General features: G+C 43.5%; 1 protein-coding gene across 1 annotated transcript in view; it reads right to left on the bottom strand.

Moving 5' to 3' along the window:
* Positions 1–282: 282 nt before the first annotated feature.
* Positions 283–15,370, bottom strand: part of LOC124864572 (CREB-binding protein-like) — a 52,696-nt gene continuing 37,608 nt past the window's right edge. Inside the window, exons 17-31 of the mRNA XM_047359408.1 lie at positions 14,731–14,849; positions 14,373–14,612; positions 11,505–11,593; positions 10,467–10,547; positions 10,303–10,359; positions 10,118–10,195; positions 7,206–7,273; positions 6,957–7,107; positions 6,699–6,845; positions 6,494–6,607; positions 6,214–6,379; positions 5,647–5,814; positions 5,286–5,447; positions 4,888–5,169; positions 283–3,469 (exon numbers count right to left, since the gene is read on the bottom strand). Of these exons, the coding sequence (XP_047215364.1) occupies positions 1,238–3,469; positions 4,888–5,169; positions 5,286–5,447; positions 5,647–5,814; positions 6,214–6,379; positions 6,494–6,607; positions 6,699–6,845; positions 6,957–7,107; positions 7,206–7,273; positions 10,118–10,195; positions 10,303–10,359; positions 10,467–10,547; positions 11,505–11,593; positions 14,373–14,612; positions 14,731–14,849 (4,154 nt within the window). The 3' untranslated portion in view covers positions 283–1,237. The remainder of the gene's footprint in view (positions 3,470–4,887; positions 5,170–5,285; positions 5,448–5,646; positions 5,815–6,213; positions 6,380–6,493; positions 6,608–6,698; positions 6,846–6,956; positions 7,108–7,205; positions 7,274–10,117; positions 10,196–10,302; positions 10,360–10,466; positions 10,548–11,504; positions 11,594–14,372; positions 14,613–14,730; positions 14,850–15,370) is intronic.

Genomic DNA, 15,370 nt, shown 5'->3' on the forward strand with positions numbered 1-15,370 from the left:
GTCATGAAAATAAAGACAACTCTTTGAATGAGAAGGTGTGTCCAAACTTTTGGTCTGTACTGTATAAGGATCTTTGTGTCCCTGAGGATGATATCCGGCTTTCCCTCCTGGACCAGGTACCCTGTGATACGACCTTGTTTAAGTGGATGACATTGTATGAATGGGAGGAGAACAAGAGTAATTTCTACAAATTCTAAACAACAATCAGCTTCGTCCTATACATTAAAACCAACACGTTTAATGGTCACTTTTAATGTTTGGTTGTCATAGTTTAGAGACAGATTCTGTGGCACACAGGTTTATTTAACAATAAGGTATATAAGTACGAAATGAGCCATTTGAACCAGTTTATACAGTGATTTCATTCTCATTTTCTGCATATTTACAGTACTGTCTAGCTGCTTGATTTACATTAGAGAATAATTCCTCATCAATTCAAGTTTAATGCGAGTGAAAAATGCTGCACAAAACTCTCCAAACACAAATCAGCAGTCAAACATTTACATATTTCCCACCACAGGCAAAACAGGTTCAGTACTTAATGACAATTTCTTTAGAATAAAGAACAGACAAAAGCAAGGTTTGAAAATCTGCAAGACAATCACTGGGATTGAGCCAGGTAAAAAAAAAAAGAACATTCTGGCACCTGTGAACATGGACAAGTTTCGATACAGGCTTCTCTTTCACCAGCATGTTGTGTTTGTGTGTGCAATAGGTATCCTAGATCTATACAAATACGTTAATCTCCTTTAGACTCTGCAAAGGAAAGGAATTAAGGCTTTCCTAAAGGCAGTCCTTTTGAAAAAAATGGCATATTAGAATAAATTAGCCAGGAACAGGAAAACTGAGAAACTGGCGAAAAAATTCACAGACAACTTTACAGACTTCGCAACACAAATACAATATTCATCTGCAAAGGTACAAAATAAGGATTTTTTTTGTTGTTGTTTTAAGTTTAAAAAAAAAAAAGTCTATTGCAAATCATAAAAGAGAAATAAAATAAACCAACAAAGACCAGGGCAAATTCTCGCAATGCTGGTCTGAACCAAAAATATATTCTTTGTCTTTGTTTTCTTTTCAACAGCAATTATTAAATCACTGTTTTCAAAAAAAGGAGTCTGTGGTGTAAGGAAAGTTGAACGTCTGTAGGCCTCCTAAGACTTGTTTTAAATCAGTAAATAGAAAAAAAAAAATCTCAACTGAAAACTGGAGCATTTCTTTCTTCTGTCTCAAAATGCTACAATCCTTCAACAAACATCTCTAGCGTGTCTCCTGTCGCATCGCCCACCATGTTCATGTCATTACTCAGCCCTCCTCGGTTTGGTGTGTTCAGCTGTGGGAGCATTGCGCTTTGCTCAGGCGTTCCCATATGTCCCTGGTCCATAGAGCTCGACATGGGGCCGAGGCTGGGGTGAGGGGAGCTGGAGTGGAGAGCCCCATGCTGTGGCGAAGGCTGAGGTTGTATCCGCGGGGAGGAACCCGAATGGGGGGCTTGCTGCGAAGGTGGGCGGGGAGACTGCACTGGAGCCGGGGAGCGAACCTGGTTTCCCAGAGTGTTTGCCATGGCCTGACCCGGTAGGTGAGCTCCTGTTTGGCCTTGGCCTTGCAGCAAATGAGGTTGTGGACTCATTGAGTTAGCCTGCGCTGAAGAACCCATCTGCTGCTTCATCATTTGATGCTGAAGCATGCGCTGCTTGAGGTGGTTCGGGATACCGTCCATGCCCATGCCAGGTTGGCCAATCTGTGACATGGGAGGGACTGACCCCATCGGACCTGTGCCTCCTTGCATAGCCATCTGCTGATGTGCACGGAGCTGGGAGAAGTTCGGAGGCCCTTGCTGCTGTGGGGGGAACTGGCTATGGCCTTGAGGCAAGCCTCCCTGCTGCTGCTGCATCTGCTGCATCCTGAGCAGTTGCTGCTGTCTGTGGTACTGAGGGCTGCCGTTTTGAGCGGTATTCATCATCTGGCCTTGAGGACCCATGGGTGCCATACCCTGGGGCCCCACTGGCTGAGGAGGCTGCTGCTGAGGAGCCATCCCGGGTCTCTGCATTTGGTTCATAGCTGCCATGGCCTGCATTCCTGGCTGACCCAGCATGACCTGTGGGTTCTGCTGCTGGACCTGCTGCTGCTGTTGCGGCGCCTGGCTGGCCTGGTACTTGGCTGCTCTCTGTTTAATGAAAGCAGCCATGAGGTGGGGATTAGACTTGAGGATGGTCAGGACCTGCTGTTGTTGTTGCGGGGAGCTCGGAGACTTGAGGGTGTGCAGTAATTCCTGCACGGCACTTGGAGTAATATTTCCAGGCATTCCCCGAGGCAAGTTTTGCTGCTGTGGTGGCATTCCCTGTTGGGAGGGCCCCTGAGGAAGCATGACCCCAGGCATTTGGAGACTTGACTGCTGTGCCATCATGGGCCTCTGCATGAGTGGGGACTGCTGAGACATTGGGGTTCCCTGAGCCTGCTGAGAGCCCATGGGGCCTTGCTGAGGAGGGACCAGTGCCTGGTGGCCTTGGGTATTCTGCATCCCTGCACCCCACTGGCCCTGCATTACCTGGGGACCCCGAGAGCCCTGCATCATCTGCATTTGGCTCTGCATGGGGCTCATCATGCGTGGCTGGTTGATGGGCATCCCGTTCATGGCATAACTCGGCTGTTGCTGCTTCACCTTGGCTGCCATCTCAATCTGTTTAGCCACCTTCATGGCTGCCAGCAGCTGCTGCTGTTGCGGCTGCTGCTGTGGAGGAGGAGCCTGCGGTTGATGCGCCATGTTAGGCATAGGAGACAGCTGCTGATGGAGCGGGGAGGACTGTGGCCCTGGCTTACCCTGCGGCACTGGGGTTGTGGGCTGACTGCTGCGGCTGTTGCTGGGGAATCCTTGGCTAATGTTGGCAGGGTTTGGTGGTTGCTGTTGCTGGGGGTGGTTGGGCATGGACTGGGGGGTTTGGGGCGCATTGGGCTGCTGCACAGAATTGGGAGTTTCAGGGGCAGCTGAGGTAGGTGGAGATGGCATCGGCATACCTCTTCCAGCCATGGTGGCCATTCTGCGGCGCATCATCTGGGCCTGCTGCAGCCTGTGCTGCAACTGCTGCTGGCGGAGTTTTTGCTTGATGTTGAGGCAGAAGGGAACAGGACACTTGTTCTCCTGACAGTGCTTGGCGTGGTAACAACATAAAGCAATAAGCTGCTTGCACACAGGACATCCACCATTGGTCTTGCGCTTGCAGCCCTTAGTGTGTTGAACCACCCTCTTCATCTTCTGGCAGGATGCAAGTGAGCAGTTGGCGTTCCTGCACTGGCATGCATGGACCAGAGACTGGATGCAGCGCTGGATGCTGAGACGTCGACTCTCCTGAGGACTCTTTGAGGCCTCCCCGCTCTGGCTGTTGCTGTCATCGTCAATACCCAGACCCCACTTCACCATCTGGTGCTCATGGCCCTTAGTGTTGTAGCAGTTAATGCACAGGTCATAGTCCTGACGACAGATAAGGAACCGCATGTTAGAGTGAAGTGCAGATTTGAGTTTTTTTACATTTCATCACAAATTCATGGGATTTTCTCTGATAGATCAACAAAAAGTGGTGAATTATGGTTTAATTTTTTCATTTAGAAATAAAAATCTGTGAAGCATGGCAAACACCATAGCATGATAGTACCACTCACACCTTTACTGTAGGGATGGCATGTTCAGATTTCCAAGCATTGACCACATATTAGTTTGGGTCTGGACTTTGACTGGGCCATTTTAACATGTGAACAAGATTTAGTAGTCGTCCTGCTGGGAAGTGAACTTTAGCTCCAGCCTCTTTTTGCATAATTGCTCTGCATTTTGCTCCATCCATCTTCCCATTAAGGCCCCAATACCCGCACTTCCACCCTTGTGTCCCTGAATTGCGCGTTCCTGTTGATGGTTCGAGTGCGTAGTGTGTCCCATTTCTCTAGAGTGGTCCTTAGCCCCGCCCCCTTTGTGCCCCCCATCCGCCCTTCGGCGAAGCCCGCATCGAAGCGGACTTCGCCGAAGTATATTACCCACAATTCACTGCTGCAGATGACGTTTTGAGCAAAAACCAATCACAACCGTCAACGTAACCAGCCATCAAATCAGAATAATAAGAACTGCGTAAACTTTAGACAGCAAGCCGATAAATATATTTTTTTACTGGTTTTCCAGGTTCAACATTGTAAGAAACCACTGGGTTCAGAGTGACTCTGGGCAGTCAGTAGGTCATAACACTGAAGTGACCTTTCAAACAAACACTGACGCGGCAGGAGTCTGGCCTATAAGCCTCCGTCGCTTCCTGCACTTTCTTCTCCTCAAAACAATTACTTGTTGCAGTTTTAAATAGATTTTTTAGCAGCAAGACTGTGAAAACAGCGCTGGTTCCCGCCCTTTTTGATGTTGCAGTTACGGTGCAGAGGTGCAAGTCGATGACGTAACCCCTACTGTCCCAATTCTCCAATTTTGCACGCTTGTAACCTGCGCACTTTAACCCCTACATGCACTTGTACAAAGTACACACTTCATAGAGGGGTGTAGGGTGTAGTGTGGGTATTGGGACAGGGCCTAACTCTGACCAGAACCCCGAGTTTGCATAAAAAACATATTCCCTACAGCAAGCCTGTTAACTTAGGTGGACATCCATCTGTTGCTAGGTTTGCAATTGTCCCATACTCTTTCCATATTTTGATGATGGACTGAACAATGCTTCATCAAAAACATTTGAGTATAACATGTTATCCTTTTCCTCCCACTCCAGTGTTTTGCACAATTTTGAGTTGGTCTGTCAAAAATCCCAGTAAAACAAGTAAAACATTGTGGTTTTAATGTGAATATTTTTGTAAAACCTGAAGACGTCTGACTACTTTTAGAAAGCACTGTAAATGTGACTTTACCTCACAAACGGTGCAGTGCCAACGAGTCTCCACATGATGCTTGCACTCGTTGCACGTGTAGACAAAGCGGTCCTGGCCCTGATTGTGCAGTTCCACCAGCATGCACATGGAGCTCCACTTACATCTTCTGAGCGAACTGAACTCCCAGTGCTTGTCCCTGGCCAAAGTCAGAAAAGCATCGCGTCCATCCATGAGGTCGCAGGTCAGCAGAGGGTCAGGGTCCATGATAGGTGGGAGGGTGTTGATGACTGGACCAGAATGGAGGTGGATAACAAAAAAGACCTGGAAGGGAAACCGGTATGTTAGCATTTAACAACAACCTACAACAACTGATTGGTTTAACTATTACTTGAATCCCATTAAGGTCATTAAGTTCAACTAAACTGAAGGTTTCCCACCTCCTTGTGTTTCTCCATGGTGGCGTAGAGTTTTTGAGACAGATCATTGGCTACATTTGGCATCCCAGGCTTCTTCTTATTGGCTCGGCTGACGCTGCTCTTGTTCTTGTTGGTTTTTTTATTATTCTTCTTCTTGGCATTCTTTGTGTCAGCCTGGACTCCCTTGTAGAGCAGATTTAAACATTTAGAAAAGCAGAGTTTGAGTCAAACTATGATTGTGCATTTTGGCTGAGTGGGTACATTTCAGAGAAAACACTTAAGCATGATCAAATCTGAGGTGAGACTTCAGCACGCAGTTGCTGGTATGGCATGGGCCTTTCTTCAAAACAAAGAACAGAAACAATCCAGCTATCTAACATACCTCTGTTGTCTCAGAGGAGCCTGTGTTCTCCTCCTTCTTCCTCTCCTCCTCCTCCTGCTCCAGCTCCTTGATGCTCTCCTCCAGCACATTAGGCCAAAAGTCGCCCTCAAAGTACGGCAGCTCATTGGCACTGGTCAGCCTGTCTTCTGTCGCCTGCTTGAAAATGTCCTGAACAAAAACAAAAAGTTTTTATCGGGCAACTAAGAAGCAAAACCATCACATCAGAAAAAAGGTGTTCTGGTTTAAAATAGTTTTGATTATTGTTGCTTTTGTACTTCAAGTGATTTTTTTTTTATACTGAAATGAATTTTGAAGGAAGCAGAGATCCACAGGGACTAAAATTTGACTACATGTTAGGGATCAGGGGTGAATAAAAAAACCTTTGTAAAAGAATAAAACATATAATGAAGACAAACTGACTGTTGAAAATAATTAAGTTAATAACAGACTGAGCATGGACCTGATTGCCACCATCAAAGTATACCAGGGATTTAAAAAGAGGCTGTTTGAAAACAACAAATATTCAAAAGGTGAAGATTTTGTCTATATCTTTGAAGGTTTTCTAACCTTGTAATCATGTATGATCCTCTCTGCAAACGCCTTGTCCAGCATCTTCCTGTACCACTCCTGCAGTCTTTTAGGCTTTGGGATCTTCTGGTCCGGAGGGTGGCAGTGGAAAATATAATCATCTCCTTCACTTGGTGGGCATGCCCAGATGTGACCCATTACATACCTGCTCAAAAAACAGACTATAAGCTACTTTGCAACTGTAAGAATAAAGACATTTGTCCACACATAGGTGTAAGGTAAAAAAGGGGTACTTTGTGTTTATGTATAATTGACCTACCCAAGTTTTTTCACATACTCCAGGTAGCCTATCAAGATCTCATGGTACACTGCAGTCCTTTGCAAACGTGGCTTAAAGAAGTGAACACTGTCAAGGTATGATATGTAAACCCGTCTGAAAGAGAAAGCATTCGAAAAAAAAAAAAAAAACATTAAATCAAATAGATAGGAAAGCTGCCTGGATTTTAATTTAACCGTAACATTACCTTGTGTTTGGAAAAGGGCAATCCGAGCCATACTCCTGTACATGCATGCCGAAGAAACAAACGTCCACGCCGTCGATTTCCTCAAATGCAAAAAGTGCTTTGGTTCTGTAAGGGAAGCTCGCCACCATCTCACCCGAGTCTACAAACCTGTAGGTGCAACATTACAACCTTAGCTACAACAACTCAAACAAAAAACACAGATATACACAACTTGGAAGTGAAATGTTACTCATAAACCTCAGGTCTAAACGGTCTTACCTGGACTTCATGCCAGGCTTGATGTCCACAGTTTTGTCAGAACTGGCAACAACTCGCACAAACACTTCACCAGCTTCTGGGTGGTTCTGCCTTTTCAAGTACTTGTTTACTCTGTCCTCTATGTATGTCCCCAACCTTGTTGTCTGCAACCCTAATAAAATGCAAAATATTCCGAATTAATTAAGATCAAAGCTGTTTAGTTTGACAAAATATCAGCTTTTTTATTTTTTAATTTATTGTAAAGCTTACTTTTTGCTGAGAACTTGTTCTCCTTTCTTGATTTTCCAGACTTTCTCAGACAGTTGTCACAAACAAAGCTGGAGACACATTAAAAATGTGGAGTTTGAAAAGTCAAGTCATATGTCACTGAGCAACACAAAGTAGTGCACAATTGTGAGGGGATGTTGAGTGATACATTCTCTACTGTTTTTCCCCAAATAAAAAGCCGTAAACTGTGGTGTGCATTTGTGTTCGCCCCCCCCCGAGCCAATCTTTCTGCCCATTTTTCTTTGCAAATCACCCAAAACTAGGTCAGACTGGATGGATGTCAGAATGTCAATGAGCTTTAGGTCTGGACTTTGACTGGGCCACTCTAAAAGATGATTATGCTTTGATCTAAACTAATTGTAGCTCGGCCTGTATGTTTACAGGCCATCGTCCTGCTGCTGAACGTCTGACACAGTTGCACGTTTTTTGCAGCTTCCTTTTAGTTGTCTTACAAGATTTAACTTAAGCCATCTTAACATCAACCAACATTTCTGTATCTGCTAAAGAAACACAATAAATCTCTACCATGCTTCACTGTGGGGATGGTGTATACCCGGTGGCTATTATCTCAAGTTCCTTTCGGCCCCTAAACACGTTTCCTAAAATATTTAACTCCATTCATCTTCCCCAACAACACTGACCAGTTTCCATCTCCCTGATCAAATTATCAGGCAGCATAGAATAAATTTTCAGTTACGCTGATGATTCTCAGCTTTACTTATCCATAAATCCTGATGAGCCCAACCAGTTAGATAGACTACAAGCATGTCTTGAAGACATAAAAACTTGGATGACTTTAAATTTTCTGCTTCTAAATTCAGACAAGACAGAAGCTGTTGTCTTTGGACCAGAGTCTTTAAAAAAGAAACTGCTTAGTCAATCACTTAACCTGGATGGCATTAAATTGACCTCCGATAATAAAGTAAAAAACCTTGGTGTTATTTTTGACCAGGACATGTCATTTAAATCCCACATTAAACAGGTTTCTAGGATTTCCTTCTTTCATCTCTGGAACATTGCCAAAATTAGAAATATCCTGTCCAGGAGTGACGCTGAAAAACTAGTCCATTAATTTGTTACTTCAAGGCTGGACTATTGTAATTCGTTACTATCAGGTTGTCCATAAAATGCAGTTAAAAGCCTTCAGCTGATTCAAAATGCTGCAGCAAGAGTTCTGATGAAAATTAAAAAGAGAGATCATATTTCTCCTATTTTAGCTTCCCTTCATTGGCTCCCTGTTAAATCCAGAATAGAATTTAAAATTATCCTCCTCACATATAAAGCCCTTAATGATTTAGCTCCATCATACATCAGAGATCTGATTGTTCCATATGTTCCTAACAGATCACTTCATTCTCAGACTGCAGGTTTACTGGTGGTTCCTAGAGTCTCTAGAAGTAGAATGGGAGGCAGATCCTTTAGTTATCAGGCTCCTCTCCTGTGGAACCAGCACCCAGCTTTAGTCCGTGAGGCAGACACCCTGTCTACTTTTAAGGCTAGGCTTAAAACTTTCCTTTTTGATAAAGCTTATAGTTAGAGTGGCTTAGGTTATCAGGGAGGGAGCCTTCCTCCCTCCCTGTTGGATGGAGTAAGGTGGAGTCAGGTTTTAGCCCAAACCTGCTCAGTTATGGTTGAGGTGCAAACACACCCTCCATTTCTGCTACCTGTGTGACCCCTTCTCTTTTCCGATGGTTGTGATCAGTCTGACAGAGAGAGGTATCTCAATCCTTGTGGTTTTTAGTATAACTATGACCATCAGTGGGACCCTCTGTGGGGTGCCTTGAGACGACATTGTTGTAAATAAGCGCTGTTTAACTAAATAATCTGAATTGAAACTATCTCTGTAGTTATGCTGCTATAGGTTTAGGCTGCTGGAGGACATAACGACCACTTTCACCCTCTTCGCTACATTCTCACACTACTCTCCAATTTTGCATTATTTGCTGTTATTTCAGCTTTTAACCTTGTTCTCTCTTTTCTCTTCCTAGAAGCTACACCTGGCCTGGCTCTGTGTCTACCTATGACACCTTTCTGGAGAGGGGCATCGTCCAAGCTTCTGCTGGCAACAACTTAATGCTCATGGTTGTCTACCCATGATCCACATAGCCCTGTCTTTTAGTGTTTAACCCTTTCTCTCTCCTAGACATGGCAATTGACTGAGCTTTTACTGTGACTAATTATATGTTCTCTCTTTCAGACTCTAACCTTGAAAACTGGCTCAGAGTTTATCTGTTCTTTCTTTCTAGGTGAAACGACTAAAGGAGCTACATCCACTAACATTTACTTTTCCTTCCCATAGAAAGTACTCCTGGATCAGTGCTTCTGTCTTCCTTTTGTGTCTCTGCTCTGTTCTCTCTAACCCCCAGTCGGTCGTGGCAGATGGCCGCTCACACTGAGCCTGGTTCTGCTGGAGGTTTCTTCCTGTTAAAAGGGAGTTTTTCTTCTCCACTGTCGCTACATGCTCATCCAGGAGGAGGGAATGCTGCAAGTTACTGACTGGATGCAATCTGCTGGGTTTCCTTAGATAGAAAAACTTTTTATCCAATTTGAATAAATAACTGAATCTGACTGCACTGTTCAATGATTAAGATTAATTGGAATGTATGTACCTGACTTTTGTGAAGTGCCTTGAGACGACATGTGTTGTGAATTGGCGCTATATAAATAAAACTGAATTGAACTGAATTGATGACCCCAAAGCATGATGCTGAAAATGTTTTTGCTGAAAAGTGATTTAATTTCACTACCCAATTATGCTCTACTCTTTGTTTATCTATCATATAATATCATCAATACATTTGTAGTGGTAAGGTGTGTGCCTAAAATGTATTAAAGTTTAAGGGGTATCAGTACTTTTTTATTCCTTTCTCATGGTGTTCAAGAACAAAACTCACCCAGAGGGCCAAATGACATCGTAGTGCAGCACACAGATCTGATGCATTTTTCTTCCACAATCTTTACATTCAACAAACCTAAAAACAGACAAACATGTTTTGTTTTCACAAAAAGCTACAATAAAACATCTCTGCCATCCCTCAAACCCTTGGTGAACTTCATGTATGGCCCATAGCGTACTTACGGTTCTGGGTCCAACGTATCATTTTTCTTCTTTTCAAACTGATCTTTAGATATCTTGCTGCATGGAAGAGAAAACAAGATGTTAATGACTAGAGGCAAAACAGGCAGAGAGTCTCAAAGATGATCCCCAGCAAGTTTTCTGACCGCCAGGCTTTGCCAACTTACGTCTGTGGTTGTGCCGGGTCGTCCCCCAGGTTCACGCTGTTGCCCTGGATCTCATTGAAGCACTTCTCACAATAGTGATACCTGTCGGCAATAAGGCCATATTTGAGTGAACTGCAGCCAGCACAGACAGTAGCAGCACAGGCAAACCAGCGTACGGGTGGGAGAATGCAGAGTGAATGGAGCACATGGCAACAATCAAGGACCGAGCATGGGCGGATAGATGGACGGACACACACACACACAGACAGACAGAGGTACAGGTTAGAACTGAACTGGTCATGATTCAGCCTTTCATTCAAACTGGAACAATGATTTGGGGGGGGCTGCATGCTGAAAATGGTTAATGAGACAAGACGATCAACAATGAGAAATGAATTTCAAACAGCATGCTGGTGAACAGAGATACTTTCACTGTGATGATTCGTGAGATTAAAGCCAGAGACGTGAGAATGGATGTCAGGCAGATGTCAGAAGGGGTGACAATGCAATAATTAATATGTCTTTAAAAAGACACAAACATAACCACATTTTTGTTTTTTGTTCCAGATTAATGAGGACACCTTTCATCTATAAAGGCAACATTTAGCATAGCTTTAAACTTGAAGTCTGCATTTAAAATGGATGCATAACTGACTAAAGGGACCATATAATCCTGATCAATGGCAAAATTAGATTGAAAGTTAATGGGATTAACAATAATTCCTTTAAATCTCTGGAAAATGCTTGATGTTAAGAAGGGAAACATCAAAGCATTCGCTACAGAGTAAAAAACTGTACCGTGTTGCACTGAGGTGCAGTAACACATTCAGAACTGAAGGGGGTGCTTAGGTGGCAGATTTCTGTAAAACTAAACCTTTGAACTGAACACAGACTGATAAAGAAAGATGTCATCTGTCGTGTCTGCAACAATCCAATAATGATACAATCTCATTATCTGAGTGTTTATACTGGCTTCTTAAGCCTTTACAAGGAGTTCAACCCCCTGAAGCACCTCCATGTAATAACATCCTCCTCAGTATTGTGAGTGTGCACTGTTACCTGTTCTGGTAGCTGTAGTAGGTGCTGTCTCTGGAGATGGTACACAACTGTTTGCCATAGCAACAAAGTGTCTGAGGCGAAAACTCGTACTGTTGAAAAAAAATAAAGAAATATTACCATCCACACAGCTGTGAAAAAGTTAATCTGTAGTCATCACTGACATACATCATGCTTTACTCATACTAAAGCTGGGCCAAATATTTTTTCCCCTGAGCAATTAGCATTTTTATGACAATACAATTTTAAAGGGCTGCACGGTGGTGCAGTTGGTAGCACTGTTGCCTTGCAGCAAGAAGGTCCTGGGTTCAAATCCCAACTGGGGGTCTTTCTGCATGGAGTTTCATGTTCTCCCTGTGCATGCGTGGGTTCTCACCGGGTACTCTGGCTTCCTCCCACAGTCCAAAGACATGTCTGTTAGGTTAATTGGTCACTCTAAATTGCCCTTAGGTGTATGAATGAGTGTGTAATGGTTGTTTGTGTGTTGCCCTGCGATGGACTGGCGACTTGTCCAGGGTGTACCCTGCCTCTCGCCCATAGACTGCTGGAGATAGGCACCAGCTCCCCTGCGACCCACTATGAAATAAGCGGTAGAAAATGACTGACTGACAATTTTAAATGAACAATCCAGTACCTAAGTTAGCGTCCGTTTTACTGCTGGAAGGCGAACTTTCGCACCAGTCTCAAGTCTTTTCCAGCCTCTAACAGGTTTTCTATCATTATTGCCATGTATTTAGCTCCCTCTACCTTTCTATGAACTCTGACCAGCTTCCCACCAGAGCTGTACAGGTCCTTCTCAAAATATTAGCATATTGTGATAAAGTTCATTATTTTCCATAATGTCATGATGAAAATGTAACATTCATATATTTTAGATTCATTGCACACTAACTGAAATATTTCAGGTCTTTTATTGTCTTAATACGGATGATTTTGGCATACAGCTCATGAAAACCCAAAATTCCTATCTCACAAAATTAGCATATTTCATCCGACCAATAAAAGAAAAGTGTTTTTAATACAAAAAACGTCAACCTTCAAATAATCATGTACAGTTATGCACTCAATACTTGGTCGGGAATCCTTTGGCAGAAATGACTGCTTCAATGCGGCGTGGCATGGAGGCAATCAGCCTGTGGCACTGCTGAGGTCTTATGGAGGCCCAGGATGCTTCGATAGCGGCCTTTAGCTCATCCAGAGTGTTGGGTCTTGAGTCTCTCAACGTTCTCTTCACAATATCCCACAGATTCTCTATGGGGTTCAGGTCAGGAGAGTTGGCAGGCCAATTGAGCACAGTGATACCATGGTCAGTAAACCATTTACCAGTGGTTTTGGCACTGTGAGCAGGTGCCAGGTCGTACCTGAAAAATAAAATCTTCATCTCCATAAAGCTTTTCAGCAGATGGAAGCATGAAGTGCTCCAAAATCTCCTGATAGCTAGCTGCATTGACCCTGCCCTTGATAAAACACAGTGGACCAACACCAGCAGCTGACACGGCACCCCAGACCATCACTGACTGTGGGTACTTGACACTGGACTTCTGGCATTTTGGCATTTCCTTCTCCCCAGTCTTCCTCCAGACTCTGGCACCTTAATTTCCGAATGACATGCAGAATTTGCTTTCATCCGAAAAAAGTACTTTGGACCACTGAGCAACAGTCCAGTGCTGCTTCTCTGTAGCCCAGGTCAGGCGCTTCTGCCGCTGTTTCTGGTTCAAAAGTGGCTTGACCTGGGGAATGCAGCACCTGTAGCCCATTTCCTGCACACGCCTGTTCACGGTGGCTCTGGATGTTTCTACTCCAGACTCAGTCCACTGCTTCCGCAGGTCCCCCAAGGTCTGGAATCGGCCCTTCTCCACAATCTTCCTCAGGGTCCGGTCACCTCTTCTCGTTGTGCAGCGTTTTCTGCCACACTTTTTCCTTCCCACAGACTTCCCACTGAGGTGCCTTGATACAGCACTCTGGGAACAGCCTATTCGTTCAGAAATTTCTTTCTGTGTCTTACCCTCTTGCTTGAGGGTGTCGATAGTGGCCTTCTGGACAGCAGTCAGGTCGGCAGTCTTACCCATGATTGGGGTTTTGAGTGATGAACCAGGCTGGGAGTTTTAAAGGCCTCAGGAATCTTTTGCAGGTGTTTAGAGTTAACTTGTTGATTCAGATGATTAGGTTCATAGCTCGTTTAGAGACCCTTTTAATAATATGCTAATTTTGTGAGATAGGAATTTTGGGTTTTCATGAGCTGTATGCCAAAATCATCCGTATTAAGACAATAAAAGACCTGAAATATTTCAGTTAGTGTGCAATGAATCTAAAATATATGAATGTTAAATTTTCATCATGACATTATGGAAAATAATGAACTTTATCACAATATGCTAATATTTTGAGAAGGACCTGTAGATCTCTGCAGCTCCTCCAGTGTTATCATAGACTTGGCTGGGTCTCTGAAAAATGTTCCCTTTACATGATCTGTCTGTAGTGTCTGCACTCTTTCAATTTTTGGTGGACTAATATTCTCTAACAAACATCTGGGGCCTTCACAGAACCGCTGTGTTTGTATTTTTATTAGACAGGTTATTTTTTAAAGGCAGTAGGTTGCTGCAGAGTTTTATTTGGGGTATCAGAGCAGAGAGGTTATATGCAAATAGGCAACAAACATATATTTTCCTTTGCAGTTATGCATTACTTTTTGTTGATTTATCACATAAAATCCCATTAAAACACATTGATTGTTCTTGTAATGTGATACAATTCGAATAAGTTCAAGGGATATTAATACTTTATCAAAGCACTGCAAGTGTCAAGATATTTTCATGCTTTTAATAAAAAAGTACATAAAAAATGGCTTTTTTGGTTGTGTCACTGTCTCACCTTCCTGCCACAGCAGTAGCCCAGACCCTGCATGACGGGATCGATTTCTGCTTCAAACACCTCAGCCAGCTTGGTGCAGTACTTGTAGACACGTGATGTTTTACGGTTGTACAGCCAGGCGTTGTTGAACATGAGCCAGATGTCGTCCACGTACTGCCACGGTTCCTGATACTGACCCGTGTCCAGCTTGCGTTTGATGGTGGACAAGTCGATGGGATTCTTCACTATGTCAAAGTAGTCCTGCAGGAAGAGTTTGGCACAGAACGTTACTGGGGGTGAAGGAAAAAGCGTTCCCAGTTCTATAAGTTTTGGTGTTGTGGGATAAATAAGTTCATGCAGAAGAACTGTTGACACTTACAGGAATGCCGAGCACCATGGGGTCTACAGGTTGTCTGAAGGGCAGGGACTCAGGGTCCTGCCTGTAGAGGGCTTCCAGAGTTGGCATCAGGGCTTGTCTCAGCTCCTCCGGCTTGAAGACTAGATGGGAAATAACTCTTCAGTGGAACTCAACATCAACAACCTCCTTAACTACCGCTAAAACATTTCTGTACACAGCTTCCACTGAAAACAAGCAAAATTCAGGGTTTATTGATGGCTTAATTTGGCTTGTAGACCACCTTAGATTGGGTCAAAGTTACTTTTCAGCAGCAGAATTAAATCTTTCAGAAATCAGAAAAAGTGTATTTAAGAATATTAGTATTAGAAATATTTTAGATTTTTTAAGTGAAGTAGTCCAAATCCCTTAAAAGGTAATAAACTGCTCTTTACTCAGATTCGTCACTGTCAAGATGTTGGTCACTTCGCCCCCATTACTTATTAGGCCTTGTTCAAATTTGTACAAATGTTACAGTACAAAACATAAAAAGTTATTTAAAAAAATATATGCATTCCCATGGTGCATTGCAGTTGTATAAAAAAATATTTACCTGAGGCACATTCATCATAAAATGTTACCTTAAGAAATGTTCATAGTCTAGATACTATTACATTGAAGAACC

Source organism: Girardinichthys multiradiatus, chromosome Y (assembly GCF_021462225.1).
Source record: "Girardinichthys multiradiatus isolate DD_20200921_A chromosome Y, DD_fGirMul_XY1, whole genome shotgun sequence".
In the NCBI taxonomy this organism is placed as follows: domain Eukaryota; kingdom Metazoa; phylum Chordata; class Actinopteri; order Cyprinodontiformes; family Goodeidae; genus Girardinichthys; species Girardinichthys multiradiatus.